Below are 12,268 nucleotides of genomic sequence, written 5' to 3'. Positions count from 1 at the left end.
GCCAAATATTGTCCTATCCTAACAAACTATACATCAATGAAAAGATTATTTAGTCGGCTTTCAGAATTTTAACAGAAAATTATTTCAGAATTTTTCAGAAAATTAACCCTTATGACTGGTTTTGTGGTCTAGGGTCACGTATCAGTTTACATTTTGAAACATCCATTTAGCCATTACTTGCAATAATGCAGTGAGATTTTAGTGATCCACACAGAGATCTGATCTGATCATCATCCAGTCTGTCTGGAATGACATGAAGAAACAGAACCAGGTTTGTAGGAGGTTTCTTGAAGCGTCTTGGAGACACAGTTCCTTTGGATTTAGTCTCAGTTTGTTCTGTGTCTTCATGTCATTGCAGACAGACTGGATGATGATCAGATCACATCTCAAAAATCTCACTGGATTATTACAATTAATGGCTAAATGAATGTTGGGCAATGTAAACTGATATTTCCTACTGACACACTACAGCAGAAGATATAAATAACTGACTTAAAACCTATATAGCTGCTGAAATACTATAGTGTTCTAATCATTTTGGCCACTGCTGTAGATGTGCTGACATGAACAGTTGACTGAAGCACACTCACTTGTAGGAAAAGGGAACTCTTTGTTGCAGTCCAGGTGCAGCTGGGCCTCGAGCGAGAGCGACTCGAAGCGGTTGACGAAGAACTCCCAGCTCAGAGCGGGGATCTCCTGTCTGAGCGAGTGCAGCAGCAGCAGTTTGCTCAGGATGACGGGCCGGTCCCTGACCACTGTGTCAAACTGGAAGTCCAGGCACAGACACAGGCCCTGGTAGAGGACACATAAAGACACGTTTGTCCATCTGCGCTCGTGAGGTGAGGGGACACTGGTGCGATCACGTCTCTATCACCTGCAGCGCAGGCCGCTTGATGGTGTCCAGCAGCAGACGCGCTCTGGTGGCCACAGCAGGGTTCACATCCTCGATGCTGGCCAAGAAGCAGCAGAAAGCGTGAGCCAGAGAATACTTCAGCACGTGACTCTTAGTGACCGAGCCGATGTCCAGAAAGCGGCACAGGACGGCCACGCGCTCCACTGAAAGCGACAGACATTACTTCATAGCATTCTGCCAGTGCTAACAGAAACAACATCATCAAACATCAACAATCACTGATGGTGTCTGATGACATCAACTACTGTTATTATCATCGAAACACAGAAAAATGGTGTGCTACATTAAAGTAACTTATAAATGAAAAACAAGGATCTGCAAGGCATTCAAGTGGTTGGAAATAAAAAGCCTTTGATAAATAAGGGCTAAATCATTCAAAATGATGTTGGCCAATATGTTGTGGCTTTCCTCCGAGTACAAATCACTTATCTACAGAGACTCGTGTGTAATGTATAAAAATGAGCACATTCATGGTTGTAAGTATAGACGATGAACCGGATCAATTGCTTGTATGATAGAAAGTGGGAAAAGACAGAAAGGGTCTTCTAAAATGTGAAAGGTTTTGGACAGACATAGCAGGAACTACGCTACCTGGAGAAGAAATAGATTCTACACTAGGGCTGGGCGATATGGCTGAAAACTGTATCACGATATCAGTGTTTCATATCGGTCGATATCGATAATTATTGATATATTTTTTAAGGTGGTACATCAAGTTCGTGGTATTACCAGTCTTGGCGGGGACGACTGTCTTGCATAATTTGCAGACGACATTTGGTCTGACTACGGTCAGACTTATAATATCCAAAAACTGCCATACTGGGAGCTGACTTTCTCTTTTATTTACAATTTCCTCGCTCGCTGCGGCACTCATTTTCTGCTTCTGAAGAGGAATCCAGCAGACCAGCCAATAGGGTCTGGCTGCAGACATGCACTCTCAGCCGCGCGTGCGCACTTAGACACGAGACAACGCTATGGCGCAACCAAACATGATACTGTTACATGATTGGCTGTTAGCGTGTCACTCCCTACGTTGCTAGGTTACCAGAGAGCGAGTGCCTTTGTTAATGCAACCAAACTTGCTTCGCAGCCTTTGTTTTCTTCCGACGAAGAATAAAAAATATCGAACGTTTTATCGAACACATTTTTTATTGATCGTGACGTATTGTATTGTCAAGTATCGTTCACGTGTCTATCGCGATACATATCGTTATCGTTTTATCGCCCAGCCCTATTCTACACCATTTCTATAATTGTCCTACTTGTGCTTTTCTTTCTTTTTTTAATCATGCTCATATGTGACCCTGGACAACAAAGCCAGGGTCACAAGTCATTTTTAATTTTTCGAAATTGAGATAAATAGATAATCTGGAAGCTGAATAAATAATCTTTTCCATTGATGTATGGATTGTTAGAATAGGACAATATTTGGCTGAGATACAACTATTAGAAAATCTGGAATCTGAGGGAGCAAAAAAATCTAAATATTGAGAAAATCTCCTTTAAAGTTGTTCAAATGAAGTTCTTAGCAATGCATATTACTAATCAAAAATTAACTTGTGATATATTTATGGTAGAAAATGTACAAAATATCTTCATGGAACATGATCTTAATATTCTAATTATTTTTGGCATGAAAGAAAAATGGATAATTTTGACCCATACAATGTATTGTTGGCTATTGCTACAAATATACCTGTGCTACTCATGACTGCTTTTGTGCTCCAGGGACACAAATATTCTATGGCACTCTACTGGCGTGTGAATTGATTGTAGTCACTCTCTCTTGTTAAAAGCTTTTTATTTTTATCCACTTAAGTGTCTTGTAATTTCTTGTTTTTCATTGAATGTTGTGATGAATTGGCCATCATGGCCGTGTGCTGTGGACGGATGAGTGTGGTTTTAGTCTATTAATTTCTGGTTATTATTGTTTTCTTCCTGGCAGATGTTCAAGAGTCTCTGTGATCTTAAGGTCTGTGGACGCTGCATCAAATCTCTGTCCCTGAATATAAGCTCTGGGAGTAATTTGTAGATTTTCTGTCAGATCCAGTAGTTACTGCTGACAGAGTTCCTCTTCAGGAACTCGAGCTGCATCAGGAGACGCTTTGGGGAACGCCTACAGCGTAACCGGCTCTGTATACCAATGAAATCTGTCCAATGGATGGGAGGGACGTCACGGGCGAGGTGACGTAATGACCAGCTGGTATAAAAGCAGGTGCGGTGAAACCGGCATCAGCTTTCTGTCATTCAGCAAGCGCTCTGTGTTTCTGTCAGTCTTATTTACTGTTGTCTGTCTTTAGCTATGGCTAAGAAGAGCCAGTTTAAGGCTTGGAATATGGGAGAAGCGCAATATGAGCTGTGTGTTCCTCCCTACAGATGTTTTTTTGTGTATGCGGGGGATACACACAGCTTGTGTGTGTTGGCGTTCCCCGCGGCGCTGCCCGCTTCTGCTGAGGCGGAGCGGAGGCGGCGCTCGTGGGGTTCGCGGCGGGATCTGATGGAGGGATCGGAAACGAGCGAGTCTCTATCTCCATCCTCACCTGTCAGATCCCATGACCGCTCCTCGAGTTCGGAAGCCCGCCTCGCAATTACTTCCCCTCAGGCAGCGATGTCAGCGTTTCTCGTGTCTTCCTCCGAGGAGGTTGACATGGGAAGCGTTGTGCATGTTGCACCCACTCTGTCACCCCATTATGAGGAGCTTGTGGAGTGGCTTGTCGAACCGCAGAGAGGGTTTTCTGCGTTTTCTGCAGTTTCAGACTCACCTCCACATCCGAGTCTGCCTTTTTTTTTTTTTTTTTTTTTCTGACATCCACACTGAGGTGTCGAGGTCGTAGGGAAAACAATTCGGCCCGCCTCTTCGTCCCCTCTTTTGATTACTACGGTAATGTGATGGGGACGAGTGAGCGTGGTCACAGAGCGATGCTGCGTGTGGAACAGACGCTTGCGAGCTATCTGTCCCCTGACGCTGCGTCGTCTCTGAAGGCAAGGGGTATGCGGCAGCTGGTCGGGCCGGCTTATGTCTGCACGCCATGGTGGTGTTGCGGGCATGCCAGGCTGACCTGCTCAAGGAGTTGGATGAGTGCTTCAGGGCGCAGCGGTCTCCAGCGAGCGTACATCTCAGTCTCTTCCGCCCGGTACCGTAGCGGAGCTGAGATGCTCGCCACCCCTTCGGGGGTCTCTAGAGCAGCTAGTTCGGTCGCTCCCTGCTGGTGCGCCGCTTCTGGTTACACCAGAGGCCAGTCTTGAGAGACTGGTTCCCTTAGTAGACTATTTTGCAGCGTGGAAACTACTGCCAAATGTGTCTCGATGGGTCCTGCGCACTGTAGAGAGAGGCTACAGAATCCAGTTCGATTCTCATCCGCCTCAATTCAATTGGGTGAATTCCACGTTAGTGGGCCCCGAGCAGGCTCTGGTAATGGAAAAAGAGGTAGATACTCTCTTAAGGAAGGAAGCCATCAAGGTGGGTCCTCCTTACGAAGAGAGTCCGGGTTCTAAGGCCGGTACTTCATAGTTCCAAGGAGGATGGAGGAGTGCGTCCCTTTTTAGATCTGCATCATTTGAACCGCTCAGTCTGCTAGACTGAAGTTCAAGGTGCTCAGGTAAGTATCTCAGATCAAGTCCGAGGACTGGTTTGACATGTAAATCTAAAGGACGCATACTTCCATGTCTCCATCCTTCCCACTCACAGGAAGTTCCTGAGGTTTGCACTCTCACCCCGCACTTTTACGAGTGTGTGGGCGCGGCGTTAGCTCCGCTGAGGTTACGGGGCGTCCGCATACTCGATTACATCGACTATTGGTTGATTCTCACTCAATTAGAGCGGAGGTCGGCTCAACATTGAGATGTTGTTCTCGCTCGCTTAAAAGTGTTGGGGTTAAGACTGAACTCCAAGAAAAGTGTGATTTCTCCATTACAGAGAACCACTTATCTGGGGGTGGTGGGGATTCGACCACAGTGCAGGCACATATGTCTCCTGCTCGGATCAAGTCAATGCTCACGAGAGTCAGGAGGGTGAAAGAAGGCCAGTGACATGTGAAGACAACCTTGGCTCTTAAAAGCCCTCAGGAGATCGTTCTGCCAACCCTACCACCTACGCTTCAGGGTGCAGTGGTCTCCAGCGAGCGCACGTCTCAGTCTATTTCGCCCGGTACCGTAGCGGAGCTGAGATGCTCGCCACTCCTTCGGGGGTCTCTAGAGCAGCTGTGATCAGAGCGTCTAGTTCGGTGCCCTGAAGCGGCGAACCGACAGGGAACGACCGAACCAGCTGCTCTAGAGACCCCCGAAGGAGCTGAGATGCTCGCCACTCCTTCGGGGGTCTCTAGAGCAGCTGGTTCGGTCGTTCCCTGTCGGTTCGCCGCTTCAGGGCACCGAACTAGACGCTCTGACTACACCAGAGGCCAGTCTCGAGGGACTGGTTCCCTTAGTAGACTATTTTGCAGCGTGGAAGCTACTGCCAAATGTGTCTAGATGGGTCCTGCGCAATGTATAGAGAGGCTACAGAATCCAGTTCGATTCTCGTCCGCCTCAATTCAACGGGGTGAATTCCACGTTAGTGGGCCCCAAGCAGGCTCTGGTAATGGAACAGGAGGTACATACTCTCTTAAGGAAGGAGGCCATCGAGGTGGTTCCTCCTCGCGAGAGAGTCCGGGTTCTACAGCCGATACTTCATAGTTCCAAAGAAGGATGGAGGGTTGTGTCCAATTTTAGATCTGCAGCATCTCTGAACCGCTCAGTCAGCAGACTGAAGTTCAAGATGCTCACGCTCACAGGTCGCGTCTCAAATCAGGTCCGAGGACTGGTTTGTCGCGATCGATCTAAAAGACGCATACTTCCACGTCTCCATACTTCCCTCTCACAGGAAGTTCCTGAGGTTTGCTTTCGGGGGTGAAGCTTACCAGTACCGGGTACTTCCCTTCGGGCCAGTCACTCACTGTCAAGCAGTTTCAGAGACTGCTGGGTCTGATGGCGGCTGCGTCCAACGTGTTACCTATTGGCCTGCTGTACATGAGACCCCTACAGTGGTGGCGCAAGACCAAGGGGTTCTCCCCGAGAGGGGAACCCGCTTCGCATGATCAAAGTCACGCGGCCTTGGACATGTGGAGACTACTTTGGTTCTTGTCCCTGGGCCTGGTGTTGGGAGCTCCGTGTCGCCACGTACGCTAGCGACGGACGCATCCTTCACCGGTCGGGGAGCGGTCATGAGTGGCCACCCTGCCCAAGGTCTGTGGAGGGGTCATCATCTCTCTTGGTCAGCGAGATGCTGGCCATGTTTCAAGCTCTGAAATACTTTCTCCCAGACCGAAGAGGTTGCCATATGTTAGTTCGCACCGACAACACATTGGTGGTCTCTTATAGCAACCACCAAGGAGGTCTGCAGTTCGCGCCCCCTGTACAGGCTGGTGCACCAGATCCCTGCGTGGGCTATGAGGCTGAGCTCTCCTGGTTGGTCGAGCTGGCATTGCTCCCCTCAACTTTGAGGGTCACCTTGAGCATGCCGCTCCCTTCTGAGCGTCTGAGTTCCCTCTCATGCTGAGAGTTAAGTGCTCCGCTCTCCAGAGCTCTGCCTTGGTAGAGCTAGCATTGCTCCCCTCACTTTAGAGGGTCGTCTATGAGCATGTTGCTTCCTCCCGGCTCTCCTGTTGGTCGAGCTGGCATTGTTCCCCTCAACTTAGAGGGTGCCGCTCCCTTCTGAGCATCTGGGTTAGCATGTGGGAGCAGACACCCTGTCGAGGCAGGGGCTGTTATCCGGGGAATGGATGCTTCACACCGAGGTGGTGAAGCAGATCTGGAGAGTGTTTGGCCAGGCTCAGGTGGACCTCTTCGCCACTCAGACAGTGCAATGTCCCCTCTGGTACTCTACGTCATCCAGCTCCGAGGGTCTGGATGCCATGGTACAGACGTGGCCAAGGCTTCGTCTGTATGTCTTTCCCCCGATTGCTCTGCTCCCCGGAGTTCTGGAAAGAATGCGCCGAGACGGACTCCGGCTGCTATTAGTAGCCCCGTTCTGGCCGGGCCGAGTATGGTTCTCGGACCTGATTTCCCTCCTCGACGGCTTTCCATGGCAGATTCCAGTCAGGAGGGCTCTCCTCTCACAGGCAGGAGGCACCCTTGTGCACCCCCGCCCGGAGTTGTGGAAGCTGTGGGTGTGGCCCCTGAGGGGGCACAGCTCATAGCTTCCGGTCTCTCAGCCGAGGTTGTTGAGACCATTCTCCATTCCAGAGCTCCCTCTACGAGGAGACTGTACACCCTGAATTGGAGAATCTTCACTTCATGGTGCGGAGATCGCCAGCTCGACCCAGTTAACTGCCCGGTTGGTACAGTGCTGGAGTTCCTGCAGGCTCGACTCTCCGCAGGGTTAGCCCATTTCACCTTGAAGGTCTATGTGGCGGCAATCTCGGCTTACCACACCCCTCTTGGTGAACTGACAGTGGGCAGACAACCCCTAGTTACACATTTCCTCCGTGTTGCACTGAGGCAGTCGGTTCGTGGATGCCACTCAGATGGCCTATGAGTCTTCTGACCTCCCCTCGCCGTGGGAGTCAGAGCTCATTCCATGAGGAGTGTGGCAGCCTCCAAGGCCTTTCTTGCAGGTGTCCCTATCCAGGACATCTGCAACGCTGCGGGATGGTCTACGCCCCTGACCATGTCATGTTTTATGGTCTAGACATACGAGCCACTCCAGGTTTTCCGTTCTCTCGCCCTAGCTGTGCTCCGTTGGATACACACAGGGCAGTGACTTGGAAGTCTGGTGCCGTGGGTATCTCGTTCCCCAAAGTGTCTCCTGATGCAGCTCGAGTTCCTGAAGAGGAAAGTCTTAGGTTACGTATGTAACCCCAGTTCCTCGAAGGAACGAGACGCTGCGTCGCGAGGCCGCAATTCCGGCATCCCTGCCAGCGCTTGCTTCATTCTAGAAGCTGACGCCGGTTTCACCGCACATACTTTTATACCAGCTGGTCATTACGTCACCTCGCCCGTGACGTCCCTCCCATCCATTGGACAGATTTCATTGGTATTCAGAGCTGGTTACGCTGTAGGCATTCCCCAAAGCGTCTCCTGACGCAGCGTCTCGTTCCTTCGAGGAACTGGGGTTACATACGTAACCTAAGACGTTTTGATTGTTGGTGATGTTTACCCACTCATGAGTTGATGCTGATATCAGTTCAGAGTGATGGTGTGTCTGAAAATCTCTTATATGCTGAAATTAGTTACAGCAGCGACTGATGTAGCAAACAGCACTAACACTGTGAGCAGTAAATATTGAACCTGTCACACAACAGCCTTTCAATCCTCTTTATCTGCGCAGGTCGTGTTTGTGTTTGTGTTTGTGATGTGTGTGAACGCACACAGAGGATGTCTGACTCTTGTTCAAGGTCACAGCTTCTTGCTGTTAATCACCGTAAGAGCTCCAGATAATCCCACAGCGTTTATCATGGCAGCAAAGCTTTTTAGCAAATGAGCAGCAAGGTGCGGACGAGAGTGTGGTCAGACCTGCTTCGAAGCGAATCTTCCAGTCCTGACTGTTGAAGCTGCTGTCGACGAGCCTCCAGAAGATATCGGCTCCATGGGACAGAGCGAGTGCGTGCAGGAGCTGCGGGACGGCCAGAGACGCCAGCTGACAGAACTCTGACCTCAGCATGGACCACAGGCTGCACACAAACAACAACCAGCCCCTGAACATGAGACGTGCCCTTCACACAAACACTGACTCTAATATCAGATGATTTCTGATGAACTGTAAGTCACGGATAGACATGTGCCTGTATTCAGTAATGCGATATATCACGAAAATAAATATGCACGATATTGGTATAGTGGGCACTTCAAAATACAGAGAATAATTATTTATTACAAATTATTCAGAACTCTGAATGCATTTTAAGAAAATATTTTCCCATCAACTGGTCACAATGTGCATTTACATTTAGTCATTTATCAGACGCTTTTATCCAAAGCGACTTACAAATGAGGACAATAGAAGCAATCAAAACCAACAAAAGAGCAATGATACACAAGCAAATTGCACATTTTATTTACCATTTATTTTCAAACTTTTTACAATTTTAATCTGGACTACAGCATGCCCTAGATATTGTCTGAACATGTTTTGATTTGTTATTATTCGGTCACACTTTACATTAAGGCTTCATTAGTTAACATTAGTTAATTAATTAGTTAGCAAACTGCCAATGAAAACTCTTCTAAAGCATTCATTAATCTTAGGTAATTCCAATATTTAACAACACGTTGTTAAAATCAAAAGTTGCAGCTGTGTGTAACATGGGGTTTTGGGGTTCTGTGTCTTGTTCTTGTTTTCATGTCTTTTATTTTGAAGTTCAGTTATGGTTCCTGTTTGTGTCATGCTTCTCTTGCCCTAATGTCTCTTTGCTATTGCTTTATCCCTTGTTCTTTGTGTCATGTTCTGATTGGTTCTCTTGTTCACTGTGTCATGTTCTCATTGGTTGATTATTGTCATGTGTCCAGTCTTGTTTGCTTAAGGTAGCCATGTCCTTGCCTTTGTTTCTTGTCATGTATTAATGTTGTAACCTGCTGTCGGTGAGTCTAGTCTGTTCAAGTCAAGTCTATTCATGTCTAGCCTGTTCAAGTCAAGTCTTTGTTTGGATTTTGGATTTCACGTTTGTCAGTAAACTGCACTTGGGTTCATCACTACGCTTGCCTTCAGTGGACTCATTAACAGAATACACGACCTGCACCATGAACCCAGCAGTTAGCCTCCTCTGCCTTCAAGGTGACAGGGCCATTTAGAGGACTATGTTCCCGACTTTTGTGGACTGTGCCAATTAGGTGGATTTTAATGATGTGGCTTTAAAGGGAATTTTTCGTAATGGACTTAAAGACTGTTTATATGATCTGATGCCAGACAACACATGCTCTGCCACACTAGAAGAATATATCGACCATGCTCTTTTTCTGGCTGGTTCACCTCTTACTGTGGGAATTGTGGATGAGGAGCCCCACAACTGTTCTGTACCCGCTACTCCCAAGCTCGCTCACATCATGTCTGCCACGCCAGAGCCTGCTAACGTCATGTCTGCTACTCCAAGGCCTACTCATGTCATAACTGCTACTCCAGGACCTGCTCACATGCCAGTTAAGTCTAAAGCCCGATTCGGACGGTAATTGTTTCTCAGGGGGACACAAGTGATTTTCACCATATACAGGGGGTAGTTGGTGATTTAATTGCCGTCCGAATCCAGGACGTCTGTGTTTTTCTCTCACCATCCCCGTGAAAATCTGTTTTTTGACAAACACCAAGGTCGTGTGGTAATTTTATTGCCGTACGAATCCACATCTCTGAGTTTAGGAGAAGAAATCAATTCAAAATTCAGCGTTTAAACCCTTTTTGAGCACTCCCGAACACCGTACAGTAACTGTTGTAATTCAGTGTAATTTGCATACATATTCATTTCTGAAATGCTGGAAGTATTTAAAAGAACAATACTTCATAACTGCTCCAGCACAGCTAGTGAGAGCAGAAAGAAAAGAAAAGCACGTAAACATTCGAAATGGGTCTTTATTATGGCAGCGGCATATGGAGGACCAAACCTGCATAAATTAAATATGAATAAATTAATGAATTAATAAATATATTAATTAATAAATAGGTAAATAAATGTGATAATAGGAAAATAAATAAATGAATAAACGACTTGACAAAATAAATGATTAATTTGTAATAAAATTATTTTTTCCCCCCTTAACTTATTTTCTGCTTTTAGACATTTATACATTAAAAAAAACCGTAACTTTTATTTTTTCACTAATTCTTTTTTAATGTATTTTTATTATTTATACATTTATTTTGAGATTTATTTATATATTTATGCATTCATTTTCTTTAGAATGATTTATTCCCACATGTATTTATTTTTCTATTTATTTATTCATTTATTTTTACTTTTCCGTGTGTAACATGTAAATGAGGAAGGTGGTCCTTGTGTAGCTTCAGTGCATCATTGGGTGAGAGCTCACGCGGCGCATCGTCAGGCCAGCGAAGCGATAGAGATGAGAGTTTTCAAAGAAAATAGCGGCAAGTAGTAATTCGTTGTCCAGTTTGCTACGGGATGTGGCAGATCAGCTGGAGAGTTGTAAATAATTTTCACAGAACGTTATTCGCATTAGTGCCGAAATATTTAAAATATTTTCCAGAAATAAAAACAGGAATCTGAAGCTACTTATGTGATCTCCCACAGCATCGTCGACCTCGAGTCTGGAACTTCAGACCCTGGGTGATGACACCCAGTTATTAGACTAGAAACCAACCATCTGACTCTGGGTGTCATCACCTTAGGGTCTGATGTCGATGGTTCCAGACTTCAGCTTCAGCTTCCTATTTTTATTTCTGGAAAATATTTTAAATATTTCGGCACTAATGCGAATAACGTTCTGTGAAAATTATTTACAACTCTCCAGCTGATCTGCCACATCCCGTAGCAAACTGGACAACGAATTACTACTTGCCGCTATTTTCTTTGAAAACTCTCATCTCTATCGCTTCGCTGGCCTGACGATGCGCCGCGTGAGCTCTCACCCAATGATGCACTGAAGCTACACAAGGACCACCTTCCTCATTTACATGTTACACACGGAAAAGTAAAAATAAATGAATAAATAAATAAATCGAAAAATAAATACATGTGGGAATAAATCATTCTAAAGAAAATGAATGCATAAATATATAAATAAATCTCAAAATAAATGTATAAATAATAAAAATACATTAAAAAAGAATTAGTGAAAAAATTAAAATTAAAAAAATTATAAATGTCTAAAAGCAGAAAAGAAATTAAGGGGGGAAAAAAATATTTTATTACAAATTAATCATTTATTCTATCAAGTCGTTTATTCATTTATTTATTTTCCTATTACCACATTTATCTATTTATTCATTAATATATTTATTTATTCATTAATTAATTTATTCATATTTAATTTATGCAGGTTTGGTCCTCCATAGCGGCAGGTATGCAATACAATTTTAAAATGTGTATTATAAATGGATCGCGTATAATTATATACAACTATAGCGCGTATTTCCCTATTTTTAAACAGGAGATTTAAATAATCAAATAATAAATAGGATTATACATTATAAAATATGCTTGGAATAATAAGAATATATTTTACATAAGTATTTTAAAATACATTTTACACTATAATAAGAATAAATTTGTAAACACCTCCACTGTGAATAAATCGCCGTCTGAATCCATGAGTTTTATCACTGAGGTGATATGTAAATGAATTTTTACAGACATCCATATGAGAAACAATTACCGTCCGAATCGGGCTTAAGTTTACTCATGTCATATCTACCAAGTCACAGCCTGATCACAT

The 12,268-nt window shown here is 45.2% G+C and overlaps 1 protein-coding gene across 1 annotated transcript in view; it reads right to left on the bottom strand.

Moving 5' to 3' along the window:
• The window catches only part of LOC306886342 (protein unc-79 homolog), a gene marked incomplete at both ends in the record, with an annotated part of 80,750 nt that overhangs the window by 42,363 nt on the left and 26,119 nt on the right, over positions 1–12,268 (bottom strand). Inside the window, 3 exon segments of the mRNA XM_079443383.1 lie at positions 591–792; positions 875–1,056; positions 8,402–8,559. Of these exon segments, the coding sequence (XP_079299509.1) occupies positions 591–792; positions 875–1,056; positions 8,402–8,559 (542 nt within the window).

This window comes from Barbus barbus, assembly GCF_936440315.1.
Source record: "Barbus barbus genome assembly, chromosome: 20".
Taxonomy (NCBI): Eukaryota; Metazoa; Chordata; class Actinopteri; order Cypriniformes; family Cyprinidae; genus Barbus; species Barbus barbus.
The sequence above is the reverse complement of the archived record's forward strand: the minus strand, read 5'-3'. Positions and strand labels throughout refer to the sequence as shown.